Source organism: Mytilus galloprovincialis, chromosome 6, assembly GCF_965363235.1.
Source record: "Mytilus galloprovincialis chromosome 6, xbMytGall1.hap1.1, whole genome shotgun sequence".
Classification (NCBI taxonomy): Eukaryota; Metazoa; Mollusca; class Bivalvia; order Mytilida; family Mytilidae; genus Mytilus; species Mytilus galloprovincialis.
Genome location: NC_134843.1, coordinates 57,297,197 through 57,320,765, shown reverse-complemented (window position 1 = coordinate 57,320,765; position 23,569 = coordinate 57,297,197). Strand labels below are relative to the sequence as shown.

The window sequence follows — 23,569 nt, the reverse complement described above, 5'->3', positions numbered from 1 at the left end:
CCATTTGATAAGGGACTGTCCGTTTTGGAAGTTTAGTATTTTTGTTATATTACTTTTTACCTCCTTATAATATTTTTCTAACCATAGTTTTGTCACCATTGAGATTTTGACAGTTTGTGTTGGTGTTTTATGGACTTTGACCACTGAGGATGTTCTTACTATAGGACTTTACAGGCATATTAAGATATGGCAGGTTTAAACTATTTATACAACGTGCAAAGTTCCTTTTTATTGGAATCTGAATCAATTTCCAGTCAACTGACAGATAATAAGATATTCTATCAAATTTTTAGATACAAATTTGTTTGATAGTTTAATTTAGATAGTAATTCTACCATGTCTGCAGTAAAATATCAATCAAGCATTGATTTCACGCAGAGTAATTTTGAAAGTTCATAATATTTTACTCCTGTGAATGGATGCAATTATAGCACTAAAATAAAAAATCACTTGCAGATGGTTCTGTTTTTTGCTTTAAACTAAATATGAACATCCTTCTATGTTCAGTTCATATAACTTTGCCATGTCTGTACTTTCTTGATTTGACTCGCATCCATTCCCTTGAAATGATTGACACCCAATAAAAAGTTGGGTTGAAGTGCAACATAGAGAAAAGCTACATTGTATACCCAAGTCACTCAAGCTCACATATGCTGAAAGTTGTCCAATTGGACTGAGGATATGTAATGCATTGATGCTGATGTCATTTACTATGATATTGTTTGATGGTGCAGCTTGGATAGCAATTGGGCAAAATTTCTTGTTAAAAGAATTATTCAAGGTTGAGTGTCCTTGGTAATACGCCATTTCATCTGTTCCTAATAGAATGACTAGTCTGAATGCACTAAAGGTATCGTGAGATAATCCATCAATCACAAATACAGTTTGCAGGTCATTTGTGCAAGCTACAGAAAGAGGATATGTGAAAATTGGTTGTCCATATGTATCATTTTCAATTACATGCTCATGTTGTCCCTTTTCATTCATTTTTATCACTACTCTTGTTCCATGTTTAGGGTAGTCATTATTAATGGCTCCTACCACGGTAAGAAATCCCTTACTGCAAATGGCTGAAGGGATTAAATATCCTACTCCTACATCTAATTTACAATTTCTTAACCGACCAGTCCTTTCTTCAATTCCTTGTATTCGATTGTCATTTGTGCATAATAGAATATCATTCCACTGGGAAACAGCCATATCATATACAATAATTTCATAGCTTGAGATTTCTTTAAGCTTGTTTTCTGTTGGTTTGAATTTCCGTAGGATTCCAGAAGTTCCAATATTTGAACATATCCATATGTGTCCATCAGTGCAGTGTGCAACTCTATAAACAGTGTCAACAGTAGCTAGGTATTCTTTTCCGATCTTTAATTGAATCTTTGTACAAGGATTTTCCTCATCATTTGAAGAGCCATTGTTTAATTCCAGTAGTCCAAAATGGTCTTGGATGAACTTTCCTGGAACAAATTTTGGTAAGATTTCTTTGACATCATTGTCTTGTGCAGTGTATTGAAAACCCTCTCTCAAAGAAATTTCCATATCTTTTATATTCTTGAAAAACTTGTTTCCATCTTTAATACTTATAAGGTACTCTGCTTTCTTCATTCTTTTTTGTATTTTCATTTTTATTTCATTGACCCTGTATATTTCTCTCTCAGTGGCTACTTGTATTAAATCCCTTTTTGTATCCAGTCCATCTTTTACTGATTTTGTAAACTTTTCTACTTCATCTTTTACTGCCTTTTCATGAGTTGTAATTTTCTCATTTACTTCTTCGTATTGAATTTTATTATCTTCTTGGATTTTTTCCAATTTTTCAATTTCATTTGTTAAAATTTCTTCTTGTTTTTTCATTGTAAGACTATGTTTCCTCAAGTTTTCTCTCTTTAAAGAATATCCACTGCTTATCTCTTCAAAAACATGAGATTTATGTGTTTTTATTACACATTTCACACAGACAAGTTTATCACATGACTTGCAATACATGCAACAGGTTTGATCAGAATGGTCGGTACATTTTATATCGCCAAAATGTAACTCTTCTTCAAAACTGCTGACTTGAACTTCTTTATTTCCGACATCTTTAATGTGGATAATTTTGTGTTCATTGGCTAACTTGAACTTTGGATGAATTTTTTCCTTACATTTTTGACACATAAGTAAATCACAATCCAAGCACTTCCACTCTATACCTCTGGCAATCTCACAGATTTGACATAACATGGGAGCTTGCACTTCTCCATACACTTCTTTTGAATCGGCCATAACTTATTTGTAGTATAGATTTGTGTAGATAGGCCCGTCTCAAAGTGATATTTGTTTCCAACAACACCCATATATTCCAAAAAAGCAAATTGGGAGTTTAACAGTCCAAAATTATTTAATAATCTTAAAAATAACAGGTATGCTTTTATATGCTAAGAAACAACACATTATCTTTTTATTATGACACACACATTTACAAAGTGTTGTGCATGTACATTGTATTTACATACAAAAATATTTTGAGATTATCTTCACCTTGTAGACTTGTTATGAAGTACAACTGATAAAAAAAGTCAATAACTTTTATTAGTCTAATAAAACACACTATCAATAGCAGTTAAAAGTGATATATTAGGCTCTGATTAAATTCAGATTTGTTCATTTTATCCAATTTCTGTCGTTATAATATGGGTCTGTTGTCGTCTTCTAGTCCTGTATTTGCTTTTAGTGTACTTAAGTTGAATTTATTATATGCACTTAAAGTTTAACACAATTATTCCAAGTCTTGATTGCAAGTAATGAAATATTTACAAATACAACATGGAATATAAAAAAACCAAACGTATTGTTCATCTTGTGCATGTCAAGTTATGTGACATTTTTCTTTTCTTTCAGATGATATATGTACACTTTTAGAAAGTTACTTAGCTTGGTATAATAAACACTTAATGATTGTGTGGTTCAGTATAATGAAACACCTAATAACTGGGTGTGTGGGTAATAGCAAGTTTGTTGTCCCTTCGGCTTCGCCTCAAGCAATAGTTGGTATCTCAGGGACAACAAACTTGCTATTACCCTCACACCCAGTCAATATGTGTATACTATTGTGACCATTTTCGTCTTGCCTTAGGAGTCAAATAGCGAGACATAGGTATGCTGGTGTAGGAGGCGACGTCAACAATGTATTAGTTTGTAATTAGGTATAGTTCATGGTGAACCACAAGTGATAGGACAATGATATTTGGTATGCAGTTGAATAAGCATTGGCCGTGCCCCCTCAGTCATGGTCTAATGACTTTGAAACTATTGCATATATAGTTTACATGTATGGGGAACCACTAGTGTTAGGTCAATGATATTTGGTATGCAGTTGTATAGGCATTGGCTTAGCTCATTTCCATGGAGATTATTTGGCTCCGCCCCCTTATTCATGGTTTATTGATTTTGAAAATTTTACTTACTTTACATGTATTAGTATGTGATAAGGGCAGTACAACATTTTTCAAGGGGAACCATTAGTGGTGGGCCAATGTTAATGGTATTCAGTTGTATTTATATTAGCATTAGAGAATATTTGGCCCTACTCTCTCAGTTGAAACCTTTGCTTAGTTTATATGTATTAGTTTGTGATTAAATGACCTGCTTATGTTAGGTCAATAATATTTGGTATGGAATTTATTGGCATTTGAAATTCTTATTTCCATGGAGATTATAAAGTCCCACCCCCTTATCATGGTTCATTGTTTCATTGACTTTGAAATTTTTACATATATATTTTACAAGTTAATGTTTGTGTTAGGTTTGTTTAAAGGGAACGACTTATGATAAGTCAATGGTATTTTGTATGCAGCAGATGTATTTAAATTTTGATTTCAACATATGCATTATCAAAATTACAAAAAGGCGAGACATATCTCTGTGGTCACAGTTTATTATTAATATTTGCTCTTTTGGAAGATAGTTGAACTTTGTCATTTTTGGGGAATAAGCTGTTTAATGTTATAGTTATTTTAAAATACACATGCATCTGCAGGTGTATCAATTGTGTCTCCCAGACACATTTTATCTCAAAGAAAGTCCTACATTGATTTTGTTATAATGCAGTTACTTCAGAGTGGAGTGTGTGGGCATCACTTTGTCTAGTTTAATGCCTAAATTTAGAATTCAAGGCATTATAGTGTTGATGAATATTGAGTTTATACTCTATTTATTTAAAAATAATAATTAACTCCTGTTTTTAGGGGAGGATGTAGATCACTATCTGGAACAAGTGTAGCATCACCAGTTGTAGCAGGGGCAGTAACTCTCTTGTATAGGTAAGAGAGAATTTTCAATTTATAGAGTACATTTTAATAATTTTTTCTATATACTGTAAATTCAGAAATTATTGCGTGCATTTATTATTGCGATTCTGTCAATTTACACTTGAATGCGATTTTAATTTTTTACGATTTTGAGAAAAGTCATGCTTAATTCAGTTAAAATATTACAAAATGCGAGTTTTAATTATTGCGTTTACAACTCAGACGCATTATTCGCAATAATAAAAACCTCGCAATAATTTTTGAATTTACAGTATTTGAAAATAAATTTGAAATTTTTTGAGAATCTAAAACATGTGTAACTGTAATTTGAAGTTAATGAATTAAGAAGCAATTGCAGTGATTTCAATGTGTGAATTGAACTTTGTGTAAAATGAAAACCTTTTTACTCATTCTCTTATAAAGACATACCATGCATTTTCTGTACAAATGTAACTGGTTTTAAACTGCTACTATGGCAGTCTATGGGGGTTACTGTATATCAACCTTGACCTTATAACATTACCCTACATAGAAACTCACTTGTTTTACAGTGCTGTACTAGATAGATCACATGTTATCAATCCTGCCAGTATGAAACAAGCCTTGATGGCATCAGCAAGAAGACTTCCAGAGGTCAACATGTTTGAGCAAGGTCATGGAAAACTGGATCTTATCAGAGCTTACCAGACACTCAGAACATATAAACCTCAGGCCAGGTATAGATAAATTTTACATCATTTGTAACCAGTGTTCTTTTTTTGGTATAGACATGAATCTTCAACTGGAGGTATAAATGTCTACATTTTTAGAGGAAACTCCAGCTAAAAAATTCAACTAAAATTCATAAGTTTATGTTTCATTTAATGCACATGTTTATTAATGCTAAATCAGAAACTTTTTACAAATACAAAATGTAATGTGATCAGAATTTAGAATGTAAGATCTAATATTCAAGTATTCTGAATTAACCTTGATTGCCAATGAGACAACTCTCAAGACCAGTGGAATACAAATGTTGTTTAGCCAGTAAGATTTCCTGAAAAGAGGCCTCACAAACCATAAATTGAAAGAAATTTGATTAAGACGGATTTTCTTGCTTGTTAGTCAAAATGTTATACTTGAACTTCAAGTTGAAGATATTTATAAATGGGATATACACTCTTCCATTCTTTCAAAATAATAAAAACAATTTTTACAGTGTTGCTGGTGTAAATTATTTGATTTAATATTTTCTTTGCAGTCTGAGTCCAAGTTACATCGACCTAACAGAATGTCCTTACATGTGGCCATATTGTACACAGCCAATTTATTATGGGGGAATGCCAACTATTGTTAATGTAGGTCATTAGAAGTTTGAAATTAAAATTACTTAGGTCATGTCTGTTCTGAAAACAGTATGCAGATGACTGGGGTCAAATCATGTGACACTGCAAATTGCTGGCTTGGAAATTAAAGAATTGAAATCTGTCTAAAATAATCAGACATGAATTATTTTTTATTTTAAACAACTTTGACAAGTTTTGTGTTAATAAATGATTGAGAACGCACAGAAACAGCTATAGTACTGACATGTAGATCTGTTATATGAAGTTGTTGATGAATAATAAAAACAAAAAGTAGCCATTCTGCCAGAAAGTTTGATTTCAAAGCTAATATATTTTCAAGATGTCATATTTGAGAAACACTATACATTTTTATAATGATTTTAAAATGAGTTACATCATTTAAAAAATATATTGCTTGATAATTTTATACGTCATTCACAAATAAATGTTTTGCATAGATTTAATGTATTTAAGAATTGTGGTTTATAATAATAATTTTCTACTTGACAGGTAACCATTTTAAATGGAATGGGTGTATCAGGCAAGATTATTAATAAGGTTTGTAATTTAAGAGGTTTAGATAGTTTCTTCATCCTTGTTTAACAATCTTATTGTTTTTAATTGAAAAAGCTGGTATGCATGTATGTAGTGACAAAAAAAAATCAGAAGAAAATAAAAAAAAAGTGTATAATCATAAAATGTGATTCCTTCAGAAATTAGTAAAACATCAAGCTTTTGAACTGAAGGATATCCACCATACATAGAGTAGACAATTTTCATAATGAACTCCAGAACGGTTTTCTTTTTTTTTCTCCTTTCAGACCTGTTCCATTTGAACAAACTTGCTACATACAGAAGGTTATCAAAAGAAGTTATTTTTAATCTTTTACTTGCAATTTTGCATTGAAAACAAGTTTCAACACTTTTCAGAGCCCCTAGGAGGCTGCATGCATTTATTAGACAGCTCATATCAACATGCGTTCTTAGTTTTATTTTATATTGTATGACAGCCTGAATGGCAGCCCTATGTTCCACAGCATGGTACACATATTGAGGTTGCTTTCACATATTCATCATCACTTTGGCCGTGGTCAGGGTATCTGGCTGTATCCATAACAGTTAGTAAAAGTGCTGCCACCTGGGAAGGAATAGCTGAAGGACAGATAACTCTAACAGTAGAATCTCCACCAGAGGTATATATGACAGAGGATATAGTATTTGCAATTTGAGTTAGTAAAAGGAGGTGTGGGGTATACATCAAAGAGAAAAAACCAATCAACATAAAAAAAGTGTCTATACAAAAACAAACGTCTCCAAAACTGATAAAATATAGCAGTATTTAACTCAAGCTCATGCACACATTCTACTGTACAGATAGAAGGTACACTAATTCAATCATAATTCTTTAGTATTTATGTTTACAGTTTCGAATCATGGAATTTACATTATAAAATTGAGAATGGAAATTGGGAATGTGTCAAAGAGACAACAACCCGACCATAGAACAGACAACCGCAGAAGGTCACCAATAGGTCTTCAATGCAGCAAGAAATTCCTGCACCTGTAGTCGTCCTTCAGCTGGCCCCTACACAAATATATATACTAGTTCAGTGATAATGGACGTCATACTAAACTCCAAATTATACACAAGAAACTAAAATTAAAAATAATACAAGACTAACAAAGGCCAGGGGCTCCCAACTTGGGACAGGCACAAAAATGTGGCGGGGTTAAAATTAACCTACTTATCCTATTAAATTATGCCCTAACACAGTTTCCAATACTGAATTGTTGATGTAGTTTTCAAGCTCATCATTTATCAAAGTGTATGATGAAAGTGTAAATTTTTTTTTTACAGTTTATCTAGTTAATTGTGAACAAAAGACAATAATGTTAAGTTTGCTTGTTTGTTACATGAACCATTAGATTGGTGAAAACTTTGTTTCTGTGTTTTCAAAGAGCACAGCATTGTCATCATTAACCAAACTAATCACAGAATATGTATTACATAAAGATGACTGAATAACCAGCTTCAGCAGTTTCTATATTTACAATAGTTAAGTAAAAACTATTGTTCATGCAACAAATAAGTAAGCTTGGATTTTATGTACACTCAAGTCTATTTGCTGTAATATACTTTAAAAAGCTAAAGAACCTACTAAATATTTGATTTTTATCAACTTATGGTGAATTTTTAGTACGATGAAGCAGAACCCAGAAGAACTGAACTTAGATTACCTGTCAAAGTCAAAATTATACCTACTCCACCTAGAAGGTAATTAGTCTAAATCAAAATCATTACCGTTATAGAAAATATGAAGGCGTGAATATGAATCGAAATAATTATATAAGTAAATTCAGCTAGTGAAGATTACTTTTAAATATTTCAAATGCTTCTATAGATGTATTTTTGTTACCTAAAGTTGTAGGCTTGATCTGCACTTGAATTATTATACAGGGCTACTATGGCCAACTGGTCTTAGCATGGCATCTTCAGTGATTACTAGCCTGTCAGCACTGAGATTGGGACTTAAAAATCTGCTTATATCACAGTGTGTTTTAATGCAATGGTTTGGAACTGGTGGTTGTCATGAAATAGCCAAAATAAATATCAATCAATGATAAATGAGAATACAGTTGAATGCCATATGTTCTTTTATTTGTCAACATAAGGTACATAGCAATGTTTAAAAGATAAGCAGGAGCAAATTTTCTATATAAGTGAACAAGACTTATCTCCAGTGAATAAAAACTGTTCCTGCATGAGAGATTTGAACTGTAGATATGCATTGGGCATTGGTATGAATGTATGTATAACATTTTATGAAGTTTTCCACCAGTTTAAAGTGTAATTTATTTATATGAGTTATTTGCAGCAAAAGAATTCTTTGGGATCAGTTTCACAATTTGAGATACCCACCTGGCTACTTTCCCAGAGACAATCTGAGAATGAAGAATGATCCTTTAGATTGGTGAGTAAAACGCTTATTTGGAACATTGATTAGGTTTTTTTTACCAATTGTCTAAAGTGTCATTAATTTGGAAATGTTGCAATATTTTATTATTGCCATGATATTTGTCATTGATAGTATCAGATACTTTATTAAAACTAATACATCTCTTACTAAAAATAAGTTTTTGGAAACATTAGGACAACAATGGACAAACAGATTGGTAAATAATAAGCTTTTCTCTTCAAATTGAACAATTAAAAAAGAGATTTGATAACCATGATTTCCAGACCTTTTTCATTATTGCTAAATACACTAAGAAAACCTTATACAATTCTATGTATATTTAAGTCTTTGTAATTACAGGAATGGAGACCATATTCATACAAATTTCAAAGATATGTATCATCATCTGAGAAGTAATGGTTACTTTATAGAGGTTCTAGGTAAGAATGTCATGTGACTATGCAATACAAAAAATTGAAGCATAAATTTAGATAGTTTTGATAAATTCAAGTCCAAATTAGACATAGAAATTTTTGTGAATCAAAGCAAAACTTTTAGCGTTTATTTGTCATTTTGAATGATTGAGAAAGTAATTTATGGTGCTTATATCTTATTTTTTTATATTTAAAAATACTGAAAGCAACTTATTTTCACAGTCAATATATCTTTGTTTGTTTAAAGAGTAGAAAAGAATGTATATATAAATTGTTATGTCAAACTAGGACATTCCATGATGAATACATCAACAAATCCAGAAAATTTTGAAAATAAATTGTCTGGAAGTCTTTTAGAAATGTTTAACCATGAAATAAAGTATTTGTGAAAATAAGTTGTTTTACAGCAATTATATTTCTGATTTTATAGTTTTCTCATAGTCATCTCTTGTCTTACTAAAGATTATTGTTGATTTACTGTTTTTAAGGTTCACCTTTTACATGTTTTGACGCTAGTCAGTATGGTACTCTGTTGATTGTTGATTTACTGTTTTTAAGGTTCACCTTTTACATGTTTTGACGCTAGTCAGTATGGTACTCTGTTGATTGTTGATTTACTGTTTTTAAGGTTCACCTTTTACATGTTTTGACGCTAGTCAGTATTGTACTCTGTTGATTGTTGATTTACTGTTTTTAAGGTTCACCTTTTACATGTTTTGACGCTAGTCAGTATTGTACTCTGTTGATTGTTGATTTACTGTTTTTAAGGTTCACCTTTTACATGTTTTGACGCTAGTCAGTATGGTACTCTGTTGATTGTTGATTTACTGTTTTTAAGGTTCACCTTTTACATGTTTTGACGCTAGTCAGTATTGTACTCTGTTGATTGTTGATTTACTGTTTTTAAGGTTCACCTTTTACATGTTTTGACGCTAGTCAGTATTGTACTCTGTTGATTGTTGATTTACTGTTTTTCAGGTTCACCTTTCACATGTTTTGATGTTAGTCAGTATTGTACTCTGTTGATTGTTGATTTCCTGTTTTTCAGGTTCACCTTTCACATGTTTTGATGTTAGTCAGTATTGTACTCTGTTGATTGTTGATTTACTGTTTTTCAGGTTCACCTTTCACATGTTTTGATGCTAGTCAATACGGTACTCTGTTGATTGTTGATGCAGAGGAAGAATACTTTCCAGAAGAAGTGACAAAACTAAAGAGAGATATAGACAATGGTTTATCTGTAATAATATTTGCTGATTGGTATAATGTATCAGTTATGAAGAAGGTCAAATTCTATGATGAAAATACTAGGTAAGTTAAGGTTGCCAGGATTAACTTTGCTCCAGTTGTAGGGGCGTGGGCATTACATTTTACCTTTGTTTGTCTGCCATACGTCCCAAAATTATTTTCCGTTCTCTTACTTTACTTTGCCTCAACCTAATGTTATGAAACTTATACACAATGCTTATCATAACCAAACATAGATCAAGTTCGAATTAGGGTGGTGTCACTGTCTTCGTTCATAAGTCACGTCCTTTTGTAAATTTCATAAAATTGAAAAATTTGCCGCATATTTACAAGCATGAGCATCTGTGTCCCATGGACACAATCTTCATTTACTTGGGTAAGTATTTTGATTTAAAACAGGGGAGAAATGGTTTTAGAGGGTATAAAGTATGAAGTTTGTTTGACCATGGATAAACCCAACTGTATATTTCCACCTTGGTTATTTAAATAAGAGAGACCTTAAACCAATTCAATTTCAAGATCAATAATATTTATAGTGAAAAAGGACAAAATGATATAGAAGATAAAGGATTTAGATAGATGGAGGAATTTCTGTTTACATCTGAATGTCTTCAAACTTGGTACATTGTTTGACCTTTTAAAATGTTAATTAAAGCTGACTACAAGGTCATAGATCAAATTAAAATATTAAGTGGTACAGAATACTAATAGCTGAAACAAGTTGTGTGTGTAATCTTGACTTTTTAGTTTATAGAATTATATTTATAACTTAAACACAGTTTTATATGTATTGGTTTATTAAGATTGAGAATGATTATTTCAGACAATGGTGGATGCCAGACACAGGTGGAGCCAATATCCCAGCCTTAAATGATTTGATAATGTCTCTAGGCATGGCCTTTAGGTATGTATTTATAGATGCATGCCATATGACTGTCTTGATGAAGAAAGTAGATTTATATTGATATAAGTTTGTTTTCAAATTGTTATACAGTGTAACTTGTAATTTCTAACCAAATTTCACTGAATTATACTGGATCGGATGACATGATCCATACAACGCAATTGCTTTTGTTAATATTTACATTATTTTTATTACATTTTTAACCATTTTGAAGAAAATATCGGTTATTGATTTTGGGATGGATGGCGGGTAAGCGGCAGCTAAATGTTGTCCATGCATTTACTCTTGAACCATTCAATCAAAGCTTTTACAAATTTAATATGTTGCTACTGACAACAGAATAGAGGTGAAGTGCAATAATGACTTTTGACGTTTTCCTGTTCAGTAGTTATGGTTCTTGAAATATTGAAAAAAAATGGAGTTTCTATTCATGTCTATGCATTTACTCATGAACCGTTCAACCAATGCTTATTTAATTTTAATATGTTGTTACTGATGACAAAATGGAGGTCAAGTTTGATGTTCTCGATTTTCACTTTTACAGATGAGGAGTTATGGTTCTTGAAAGATTAAAAAACAAACCCATGTTGTATCAAATATTAAATCACAATTCAAATTAAGAGCTGTTTTGAACTTAAATGTTGTGTCTATACTTACTCAACTGTTCAGGGTTTAACCTCTGCAGGAAAATCTGGTTTGCTGTCTCTTTGACAGCCTCTTGTAATTGTATTTGAGTTATTTCACTTGTATATTTTTATACGACCGCAAAATGTGAAAAATTTTTCGTCGTATATTGCTATCACGTTGGCGTCGTCGTCGTCGTCGTCGTCCGAATACTTTTAGTTTTCGCACTCTAACTTTAGTAAAAGTGAATAGAAATCTGTGAAATTTTAACATAAGGTTTATGACCACAAAAGGAAGGTTGGGATTGATTTTGGGAGTTTTGGTCCCAACATTTTAGGAATAAGGGGCCAAAAAGGGCCCAAATAAGCATTTTCTTGGTTTTCGCACTATAACTTTAGTTTAAGTTAATAGAAATCTATGAAATTTTGACACAAGGTTTATGACCACAAAAGAAAGGTTGGGATTGATTTTGGGAGTTTTGGTTCCAACAGTTTAGGAATTAGGGGCAAAAAAAGGGCCCAAATAAGCATTATTCTTGGTTTTCGCACAATAACTTTAGTTTAAGTAAATAGAAATCTATGAAATTTAAACACAAGGTTTATGACCATAAAAGGAAGGTTGGTATTGATTTTGGGAGTTTTGGTCCCAACAGTTTAGGAATAAAGGGCCCAAAGGGTCCAAATTAAACTTTGTTTGATTTCATCAAAAATTGAATAATTGGGGTTCTTTGGTATGCCGAATCTAACTGTGTATGCAGATTCTTAATTTTTGGTCCCGTTTTCAAATTGGTCTACATTAAGGTCCAAAGGGTCCAAAATTAAACTTAGTTTGATTTTAACAAAAATTGAATCCTGGGGGTTGTTTGATATGCTGAATTTAGAAATGTACTTAGATTTTTAATTATTGGCCTAGTTTTCAAGTTGGTCCAAATGGGGGTCCAAAATTAAACTTTGTTCATCAAAAATTGAATCCTTGGGGTTCTTTGATATGCCAAATCTAACTGTGTATGTAGATTCTTAATTTTTGGTCCAGTTTTCAAATGGTCTACATTAAGGTCCAAAGGGTCCAAAATTAAACTAAGTTTGATTTTAACAAAAATTAAATTCTTGGGCTTATTTGATATGCTTTATCTAAATATGTACTTTGATTTTTGATTATGGGCCCAGTTTTCAAGTTGGTCCAAATCAGGATTCCATATCAAGTATTGTGCAATAGCAAGAAATTTTCAATTGCACAGTATTGCACAATAGCAAGAAATATCTAATTGCACAATATTGTGCAATAGCAATTAATTTTCAATTGGAGTTATCTTTCTTTGTATAGAATAGAAGTTGATAATATATGTTGGAAATTTGCCAGACATGACTATGATGTCATTTTCTATTTTTATTTGCCAATAACTTTATGTAAATAACTTCATTGGAAATTTGCCAATATAAAACGTTGCTGATGAAGCTTTTTTTCCTTATCTTATCTAAAATGTTTTTAGATAATGTATGTTGGACATTTGCCAGACATGACTATGATGTCATTTTCTATTTTTATTTGCCAATAACTTTATGTAAATAACTTCATTGGAAATTTGCCAATATAAAATGTTGCTGATGAAGTTTTTTTTATTGTTTTATACAATAAACAATGTATATTCACTTTTACTACCAACCAATCTTTACCATTCAGTGATAACAAGCACTTTATTTTACATTTTAATATTTTATGATGTATTTAAAAGAGTAGTTATTGTTGCAAACTCCATTAGAAATTTGAATTGATATCAGTTTTGGAAAAAGGGAAACGGGGATGTGAAAAAAAAGGGGGGTTTAAATTTTTCTCATTTCAGATTTCATAAATAAAAAAAAAATTTCTTCAAACATTTTTTTGAGAGGATTAATATTCAACAGCATAGTGAATTGCTCAAAGGCAAAAACAATATTTTAAGTTCATTAGACCACATTCATTCTGTGTCAGAAACCTATGCTGTGTCAACTATTTAATTTTAGATTTAAAAAGTTTGAAGAAGAAATCTTTAATTGATTTGTAAAATCTTGACATTTGTTTTGTGTAAAAAAAAACATGTAATGTCAAAAATTTGATCACAATCCAAATTCAGAGCTGTATCACGCTTGAATGTTTTGTCCATACTTGCCCCAACTGTTCAGGGTTCGACCTCTGCGGTCGTATAAAGCTGCGCCCTGCGGAGCACCTGGTTTATACTTTTTTTGATATGTTTTACTATTTTTGATGATGTAAGAATATATATTTTCAGTGATGAAGTTTATGAAGGAGATTTTATGATCGGAGATCATGATAGTAAGTATATTGTTCAAATACTGATAATTTAATTTTGGATGTAACGTGTCTTCTGATTGACTGACGTTATTTTGTTATGAGCCCATAGACATAATTTAGTCATGTGACCATGACGTCATCAACGTTTTTTCATTCTTTTCTACGGTTTAAAATGGAATTTAGAATTAAATTATAAGAAATGACTGTAATATTTTTTCTGTCTGTTTGAAATAACATAAAAAATGTGGTGCACACTGTTAAATAACGCACTATGTACGTTATTAAGTGTGCACCAAATTTTTTAGGTTATTTCAAATAGACAGAAAAAATATTACAGTCATTCCTTAAGTACAAAAATCATCTCGACATATTTAGCTTAATAACAGTTACACAGGTCCAAACTGTCCCATACAGTTTTTGTGCAATTTTTTTCCCTTCATTATTTGAATAACGTGAGTTTTTCAACTTACAGAAAAGTCTTGTACAATATTAGCAATATGGTTATGAATTTCGTTTGAAGTGTCATTTTATTACCCTTTACCATCCAAAAAGATGTTGTCTTCTAGCTTGGCATGTCCAATTACATTTTCAGGTATTTTTTGGTTGAAAAACAATTTATTTCATAAAACCATCAACTATTGCTATATAATCTAGTAGAAAATGAATAAATGGAATATATGACAGAAAAATAAGACAAAATTATCAAAACATGTACTTTTATTTGCAGTGTATTATGCCTCTGGTACAAGTATTGCCAAATTTCCATCAGATGGGATTCTTATAACACAGAATCTTAAAGACCAAGGTAAGTGTAAAAAAAAGTTGTGTATTTGCTATTTATATGTTATTTTTTTGTAAATTATGGAGTTAAAAAAAGAACAGTACTTTGCTTAGCACTGGAAAAGAGCAAACAAAAACCAGAACATCTTTGTACCAATTTTAACAGGATGACATCCCCATTATAACAGACAAAATTGTCAAAAGTGACATGGTTTGCAAATCATAACTGTGTACATTTTATTTCAAGGACATGAAGTGCTAAAAGGTGAATCAAAATCAGTGGATACAGTGCCTATACTAGGAATACATCAGACATCATCAGGGGGACCAGATAGTGGCAGGGTTGCCTTATATGGTGATTCTAATTGTCTTGACAACAGTCATATGCAGAAAGGTAAGGATTGTATTATTATATAGGGTAAAGAAGGACACATCCTCAATTCCAGTGAAATATAGATTCTACAACTGCAACAAGTGTATTACGATATTTCTCCACTCGAGACAATTAAATTTTAATATTAAAAGCGTGAGACTTTGCAGAGCTTTTTAAATAATTAAAATTTAACTGTTGAGAGTGGAGAAATATCGTAATATATGAGTTACAGTGGTGGAATCTGTTTTTTATCCTTCTTTTTCAAAGATTTGAGGATAGTTGTATAGTTTTGATGTGACGTCATCAGGCATGGTCACAATGACGTCACAATAAGAAAATTCAGAAGAAAACAAGAAAATTTAACGTCACAATTAAGTTTCAACCAATCATTTGCTGAGAACAGATTTTTCACTAGTGAGAAATATTTTTCTCACATCGGTCAGGTATGTGAAAATAGCACAAAAATTATAGAAAATTAATGCCAAAACCTGATTTCCAGTTTCCAAATAATTATATGATTTAATCCAGAATCTTGAAATCCATATGATTTAACTGACTATTTCTGAAATTCCCACAAATTAAACAGCTCAATTCTAAATTCCTGAAATGTCCCTCAGCTTCTCCTATAGCACTTTCACTAGGTTTGCATTCATGAATACCTTATTATCTTTTGATTAAATCACATATGTATGGAACTTCAAAATGTTGAAATTGATATTGTTTTCCTCACATGTACTTCAGAAAATGTTTGTTATATTGCAGACTGTTATTGGCTACTGAGTGCCCTGTTGGAGTACACAGCTTATAACAACATGGTTCCTCTATTTACTGGCCAAGATCATGTGTCCTTGACCTCATTAGAACTTCCCACCAGAATGGAAGGTTTGTATATAAGGCTTTAACATAATATGTTCTCTAAAGGAGGGGGTTTATGTTAATGAAATCATAGCCTGATAGGTTATAGAAAACACTATCTTAAACTTAAAATTGAGAATGGAAATGGGGAATGTGCCAAAGAGACAACAACCCGACCATAGAAAAAAACAACAGCAGAAGGTCACCAACAGGTCTTCAATGTAGCGAGAAATTCCTGCACCCGGAGGCATCCTTCAACTGGCCCCTAAACAAATATATACTAGTTCAGTGATAATGAACGCCATACTAATTTCCAAATTGTACACAAGAAACTAAAATTAAAATAATACAAGACTAACATAGGCCAGAGGCTCCTGACTTGGGACAGGCGCAAAAATGTTAAACATGTTTGTGAGATCTCAACCCTCCCCCTATACCTCTAGCCAATGTAGAAAAGTAAACGCATAACAATACACACATTAAAATTCAGTTCAAGAGAAGTCTGAGTCTGATATCAGAAGATGTAACCAAAGAAAATAAACAAAATGACAATAATACATAAATAACAACAGACTACTAGCAGTTAACTGACATGCCAGCTCCAGACTTCAATTGAACTAATTGAAAGATTATGATTTCATCATATGAATATCAGGCACAATCCTTCCCGTTAGGGGTTTAGTATCATACCGTCATAACATATATGAGAAGAACATAACCCGTGTCATGCCAACAACTGGTTTTTGAATAAATGTGTTTAGTTCCGATGCAAAGACCCTATAAGTGAATCAATATTAACGCCAAAATATGCAATCTTTAATGACCTGACAACAGTCTCGTAACTATATCCCTTCTTAATAAGTCTATTCAAAGGTTTTGTTAGTTTTTGAGGTGAATACTGACACCTTTGTGCTTTATGAAGAATATTTCCATAAAAAATTGGATGTGAAATGCCTGAACGTATAAGAAGTCTGCATGTTGAGCTATATTTACGAATGATGTCCTTATACCGATGATAAAATTTAGTAAATGTTTTCACTAGTTTGTGATATTGAAAACCCTGGTGTAATAATTTTTCAGTAATACATAAATTTCTCTCGTTAAAATCTAAAACATTGTTACATACACGAGTGAATCGTACAAGTTGAGATATATATAAACACAGTAAAATGGTGACAAGGGAACGTCACCATCTAAAAATGGATAATTAACGATAGGAAATGAAAAATCATCTCTTTTATCATAAATTTTAGTATTCAGCTTTCCGTTAGTGATGAACATTTATTTTTGAAAAAAACTTTTATGAAGATTAATGAAAAGAATGGATATGGGTATTCGTCCATGACACAAAATCAGTACATGCACGTTAAAAAAAAGCACAAAAAACAAAGGAACACCGCTTTTATTGCTGTCCTTCATCTTAAAAGTCACATTGTGGACTTAAACACGGAGAGAGAGAAAAAATCTCACCTCACTGCAAGTTTAAGGCAGCCCCTGAGTTTGTTTAAGTAACTATGTTCTTTTCATTTTTGGGCTATTGGTTTTATTATCACAGGTATTAAACTAGAAGCAAAAAGAGATGATTATAAAACTAAAGGATACAAGAAGTTGACTAATCTTTTTTTTTGTTTTTCTGAGAGGAAGTCATAAAATCATACTTTTGAAAATTAGAGAAAAGAAACATAAAAAAGATAGTTATTTCATTGATTAAATGAAATATGTTTTGGTTAAGTTGTTTGCTTGTGTCAATTTCTTGTGTAGAATTTGGTTTCATTAAATGATTTAAGTAAGTAGGGTTGAAGTACTGTTTGTTTTATTTATAGGTAACCACCTCCATAGATATTCTAAAGTTATAGAAGGACATCTTGGTTCTACAGTGTCAAAGAAACTTCCTCCTTGTCCTCATCAAGTATGGGCTAAACCACATCCTATCAACAAGACAGCAAATATGTAAGTGGCAAAATAGCACATATAGTGACATTCATGAAAGTGTATGCACATCCCATTGATGTACTGAAAAATTATTAAAGTGACCCTGAATACATGGGAATAAAATGCACGACTGAAGTTCCCCAAATGGTTTATCATAGATAAGTATGGACACATTATAGAGCAAACTTAGTAAAGCCACACTAGAAAAGACATGATTTAATAATAATGCATTAAATTAAATCACATAATAAAGAAAAAATGTCTGCAAACAAGTTTTATTCTCATACTCTAAACCACTAGCTTTAAACTACTGTGCAAATATATAAGTTATTTTCAGACTTACTCTGGGACTTAAAAGTATAAAAGCAAATATGGAAGAAATTTTCTCACCAAATATTTGCTAGACCACAATATAGCACATTTTCATCTTCCTTTTGCATTCGGTCTCAACTTTAACAAGCTTAAATGACAACTTCATGACAAGCACTAGAACTCACACAAGTGTTTACTCATTTTTTGCAACTGGTCAATTCAATTTACAATTCAACATTAACTTGTTTAGTCAATATTGCTCAGGCGAATTAGTTTTGAAGGAGATATTTCTACTAGAGCAGTTTTAGTTTCAATACTTTTAATTTTGATTGTAAACAGGATTTATATTTATTGTTTCTCTTCATTTTAGAAATCTCTTTCAACAGCAGAAGTTACTTTCAGTGGGTTTAGATGAAGCAGTTATCATAGGAAATGAAAGAAAAACATTAGACATTGGAGTAAAGGAAATTAAGGAACCTATTGGGCTTCCACATGAACCTCATTTGAAAGACAGACATTCAGTGCATAGTGTGGATACTGCAGGGGTATACCCTGTACTAGCCTTTGTAGGCACAGGATTAGTGCTGTTATTTTTACTCAATCAGTATTATAAAGGCAAGGCAAAAACAAAGAAAAAGAGGTCAAGGTTCAAAAGGTCAAATTATTCAGTGTATGGGACTAAAACCCCTGGAGTTTGATTGACATGTGATATTAGGTTTTGGTTACTGTGGATTCATTTAATTTTGTGGTTACCAATTTTCTTGGATTGAACAAAACATGTAATTTTGTGGATTATCAAATTCAGGGTTATGCCAAAATCTACATACAAGCATACAAAAAAGTTGTATTTCATTGGACATTTAAATGTGTGGTTCACCTATAACCACAAAATCAAAGAAAATTGGTATCCTGTGAAATGATAATGATTCCACAGTTAATGAGTTTTGGTTTTTATCATTTACATGAACACTGTGATACTCTTATGTGGTAATGATTTATTTGATAAAAATGGCATTATATAAATCAATATTTAAACTTCATTAAACATTTTAACATTAAATTAGAAGCATCACCTATTCTCATGAGACAATAATTTACCAATGTATGTAGGGGGTTACTGATTTACACTTCTAAAATTTGATTCAATTCATACTGTCACATCTGTTATAGGTATTCCAGTTTATATATACTCAAGTAGTGAAATAAAGTTAACGACCGTGCAAGACCTTCATGGGTAGTCAAGGTTGTTAAAAACCCTCTTGGGAAGTCAAGGTCATTAAAAACCACCCTCATCATTATAAAGTGACCCTGTCACTACACAGGGATGTGCCATAAAGTCTGACAACTTCTCCAGTCTCTAGAATCTATTCTTAATGTATAAATGATATAATCGTTGCTATAGTATGGCTTTTTATTTTGTCACTATGACCTTTTTTTATAGTCACACTTCCTTTTTTATTGCAACAAAGTTTATGATTATTGACCACTTATTTACTTAAAAGTTTAGCATAAAATTAGTTAAAGATATTTAAGAATGTTCCTCTCAAGCTTTAAATTGACCTGTTAATATATCCTGTGAAAGAAATTGTAATTCCTGTACACATTATCGTATTTTGATAATTAATGTGCAGGAGTGGGTGAAATAAATAAAATAATGGGTTACCATGTTTCTTTCATACATTATTAGTTTTTGAACCATAATAAATCATTAACCATGTTCCAGACATATTTTCATCACTCCATATCACAGAAGCTCATAACCTAATACTTTTAACTACCATATCAAATAACATACATAAATGGTCACAAATTTGAGTGCAATCAGCAGTTATAGTTTCATCAAAACCATACAACTGATATCTTGTATACTTACAGCTGTCTAGTTCTATTTTAAAAATGCTATCTAGAACTATCTAAACAATTACTTCTGTCTGAAATAAAGATTTCTGAGGTGAGACAATGAGCTTCAGGGAGACCTGTATAACTGTGTTCCAATCTGATAGATTGGTCCCAACTGATGATATTATTTCACACAGCTTTTATAAGAATTAACAACCATCAACTTTCAATATTCAAACACATGAAATTTATAAAGTGTTATTTCATTTGATTTTAAGGAGGTAGACCTAGGTTAAGGGAAAAAACTCTTAAAATCATCAGTACGTTTGTGTCAGCCATTTTCATAAATATGTTCTAAGCTTCTAGGATACATAGATTATTTCCAATCTGTTTCAGGTAAATGCTTAAAATTCATTGACGAAACTTGACTTTTACAAACGCATAACTGATTTAAAGAGTTATCTCCCTGAACCAAGGTCTACCCCCTTAAGAAAACACTTGGATGTTTTTGGTTTTATAAACAAATTCCGGAAATGTTCTTGAATGAGGAATTTTTGATTTAAAAGGATAAGTGTTCCCTTATTGGCTGCAATTGAGTAAAAACTGCCAATTGAAAAACTTTTTCGTTGATGAAAAGCATAATCCACATTTTATATCCAGAGCAATACAATTATCATTTGTCTCTTTGTCATTGTGTTTGATATGTTTAATTGCCAAAATTATTATTTTATTGTAATGTTTTATTGACAATTTGTCAAATGTTTAATTAATTAAATGCATATGTATATTTAATGCAAAGTTTTTTATGATGTATTTGAGGGATGTTATGATTTTTGTGTGAGGAGTAAATGTGTGATGTTAGATTTTTATATGAATGATAATTTACACGAAATCCATAATTTATAAACATTGACCAATGTAATTTGATAACAATTTTGTGAAAAGATATATGTGATGATATGTAGTGCTATCCCTGGACTAAGGGAGATAATTATTAATATCAGTAATGGGTTTGTAATAAGCAGTTTCTTCAATGATTTTTAAGCTTTTACAGGTTACAGAATTAAAGTAGTTAGGGTTGCTTAAAAGCTCAGGGTTAATTTATGGAAATGGTTCATTCAAACCTACTAGTGATTTTGACGAGTTATGTCCCTTGATGTATGTCTTGACCTTAAGGAATTATTAAGCATAATGATCAAACTACATAATTCTGAATACATAATCATTTTTAATCCAAAATTATTGCTGGTATTAGCATCTCTAAGAGTATAAAATTAATCATTATTTCTGAGAAAAATTTTTGAATGAACAGTTTTATATGAGCTAAAATTCTTGCAAAACAACAATACCAAAGAGTACAAATATTTTATTCTCTTTAATTTGATAGACTGATGAAAGAAAGGGTTTAATGAAAAATGCAATCAAAATAAAAAACGAGGAAGAATTAAGTTAGAATATTAAAGAAATTCAACTTTGGAAGTTGTATGAGGATATGAGTGTATTTCATAATCATTTCCTAATTTTAGTTTAGGGATTATATATTCAGTGTCAAGGAAAGTATAAGTATTTCCAATATAAGTATATTTCAAGTGTTTTTTTAAGCTGTAAATAGCTTTCTGGTTTTAATATGAGTTTTTTTTTTATTGTTCACAAGACTTAAAATGCTAGCTGGAAGTATTGTACATATGTATGAGCAGTTAATTTATCTGAAAGAATACTTTATGATAAAGGATATTCTATGATCATCTTTTTGAAAAGTTCATGTTTTAAACAATAGCTGAAACCATTTTTGAGTCTAGTTTATTATTTAGATTATGACAGTTATTAGTGAAAGTTGATAATTAACTGTACTAAGTGTGTTTTTCTGCACTAAAATTGGTTAAAAACTTATTTCTCACTTTCATTTCTAGGAAAAATTTCAGATACATGTATAAACATTTTATGGGTGGATTGCTGATAAACAATACATGTATAACCGATCAACTCCCACTAAGTAGGACTGTCAAACTGTCATCTAAGATATGCTTGTTAAACGCTTTGTTCAATTTATGCCTAACAAATGAGTTGAAATGTATACAGTAATTATTTACGTTTTCAGATAACATAGATATCGAAAATATCACATTAGGCATTTAGTTTTAATTAAAGTGCAATAATGTTTGTCATATTTGAACCATTTTATGAAGCATGTCAACCATTTGTTTTTAATAAGCAGTAGTCATAGTTTTATTATGATCTCTTATATTTATTTAAAAAATAAATAACATTTGATTTCTGGATAAAATGTGAGTTGTTCTTTTTGGCTCCAGTCATTGGAAAACGATAAAGAAACACTTTAAAATCACACAAAATGTGATGGAGTTAGTCAGCAAGTCACCAAAGGTTGCAAGAGCATGTCAATTTTTTAGGTTTCTACAATAAAATTACATGCCATAAAAATGTAGAAGATGGCATTCATCTTAGTGCTTTTAGGTTAAATTTGCTTAATTGAGATTTTAGAAAAAAAAACCAATGTAATTTAGAACCTGAAAAGTAAAAATCTAAATAAATAATCTAAATCATGCTATTGCTGAGGCAGTTGCTCAATTAATACCACATATGACGATAAATTTCATTTACAAACTGGCAGCTATGAAATATTATATAATGCTGTAAGACGTCGTGTTACAACACCAAAAAATCAATCAATTCAGGTGTTGATTCATATGACTATAGTCATTGTACAGAGTTAGTATATATGAATCTTCTGCTAAAATCTTTAGGGCATTTTTGTTTAAACTACTTGAGGACAAGGTATATTTATTTGGCCATGTAAATTTAAAAAAAAAAAAAAAAATACTGTACAATCATTATTAGTTCAACTTGAACTATGTCAAGTTCTACTTCTGTAATCACTCAACCAGTCAACGTTGAGGTTGTGAGTTAGAACCTTCTTGTGCAAGTAATTTTGACTCCAATCTTAATTGACAAGGATTGTCAGTTTTCCTATTGAAGGTCAGTGTTTTTCATCAGGCACTCTGGCTTAATCTACTAATAAAAACTGGCCGCAACGAAATAGCCCCACAGAGGCGCTAAAGAATGGCGTTAAAACATCAACAATCAAACAATCAAGTTAAGAAAATTGAAATATTTGTCAAAATAAAAACATAGAGATGTGGTATGATCATCAATGGGAAAACTATTTATCAAATCCCAGCTGAAGTAACTTAGCAATTATATGCATCAATACAGCTTTCAACAATGAGAAAAACCCAAGCCTTGATGACACAATTTGTCTCTGATTTCATAAATGGGACGTTCTACAGCAGACTTTTCTAATTTTAGTAAAAATAGGCTAATTTAAGAACATTTGTATAATTTCACCATTTTGGTTAAATTTCATTTACTAGTAATCTTTAGCTG

General features: G+C 31.2%; 1 protein-coding gene across 4 annotated transcripts in view; it reads left to right on the top strand.

Moving 5' to 3' along the window:
* The window catches only part of LOC143079948 (membrane-bound transcription factor site-1 protease-like), a 41,812-nt gene extending 19,361 nt beyond the window's left edge, over positions 1 to 22,451 (top strand). For all 4 annotated transcript variants that reach the window (XM_076255572.1, XM_076255574.1, XM_076255573.1 and 1 more), the window contains exons 13-28: positions 4,233 to 4,307; positions 4,847 to 5,011; positions 5,536 to 5,632; positions 6,131 to 6,178; positions 6,631 to 6,813; positions 7,819 to 7,895; positions 8,497 to 8,592; positions 8,938 to 9,017; positions 10,130 to 10,322; positions 11,083 to 11,163; positions 14,054 to 14,097; positions 14,804 to 14,881; positions 15,104 to 15,250; positions 15,992 to 16,111; positions 17,908 to 18,034; positions 18,699 to 22,451. In XM_076255572.1, coding sequence (XP_076111687.1) covers positions 4,233 to 4,307; positions 4,847 to 5,011; positions 5,536 to 5,632; positions 6,131 to 6,178; positions 6,631 to 6,813; positions 7,819 to 7,895; positions 8,497 to 8,592; positions 8,938 to 9,017; positions 10,130 to 10,322; positions 11,083 to 11,163; positions 14,054 to 14,097; positions 14,804 to 14,881; positions 15,104 to 15,250; positions 15,992 to 16,111; positions 17,908 to 18,034; positions 18,699 to 19,026 — 1,939 coding nt within the window. In that variant the 3' untranslated portion in view covers positions 19,027 to 22,451. The remainder of the gene's footprint in view (positions 1 to 4,232; positions 4,308 to 4,846; positions 5,012 to 5,535; positions 5,633 to 6,130; positions 6,179 to 6,630; positions 6,814 to 7,818; positions 7,896 to 8,496; positions 8,593 to 8,937; positions 9,018 to 10,129; positions 10,323 to 11,082; positions 11,164 to 14,053; positions 14,098 to 14,803; positions 14,882 to 15,103; positions 15,251 to 15,991; positions 16,112 to 17,907; positions 18,035 to 18,698) is intronic.
* Positions 22,452 to 23,569: the final 1,118 nt, after the last annotated feature.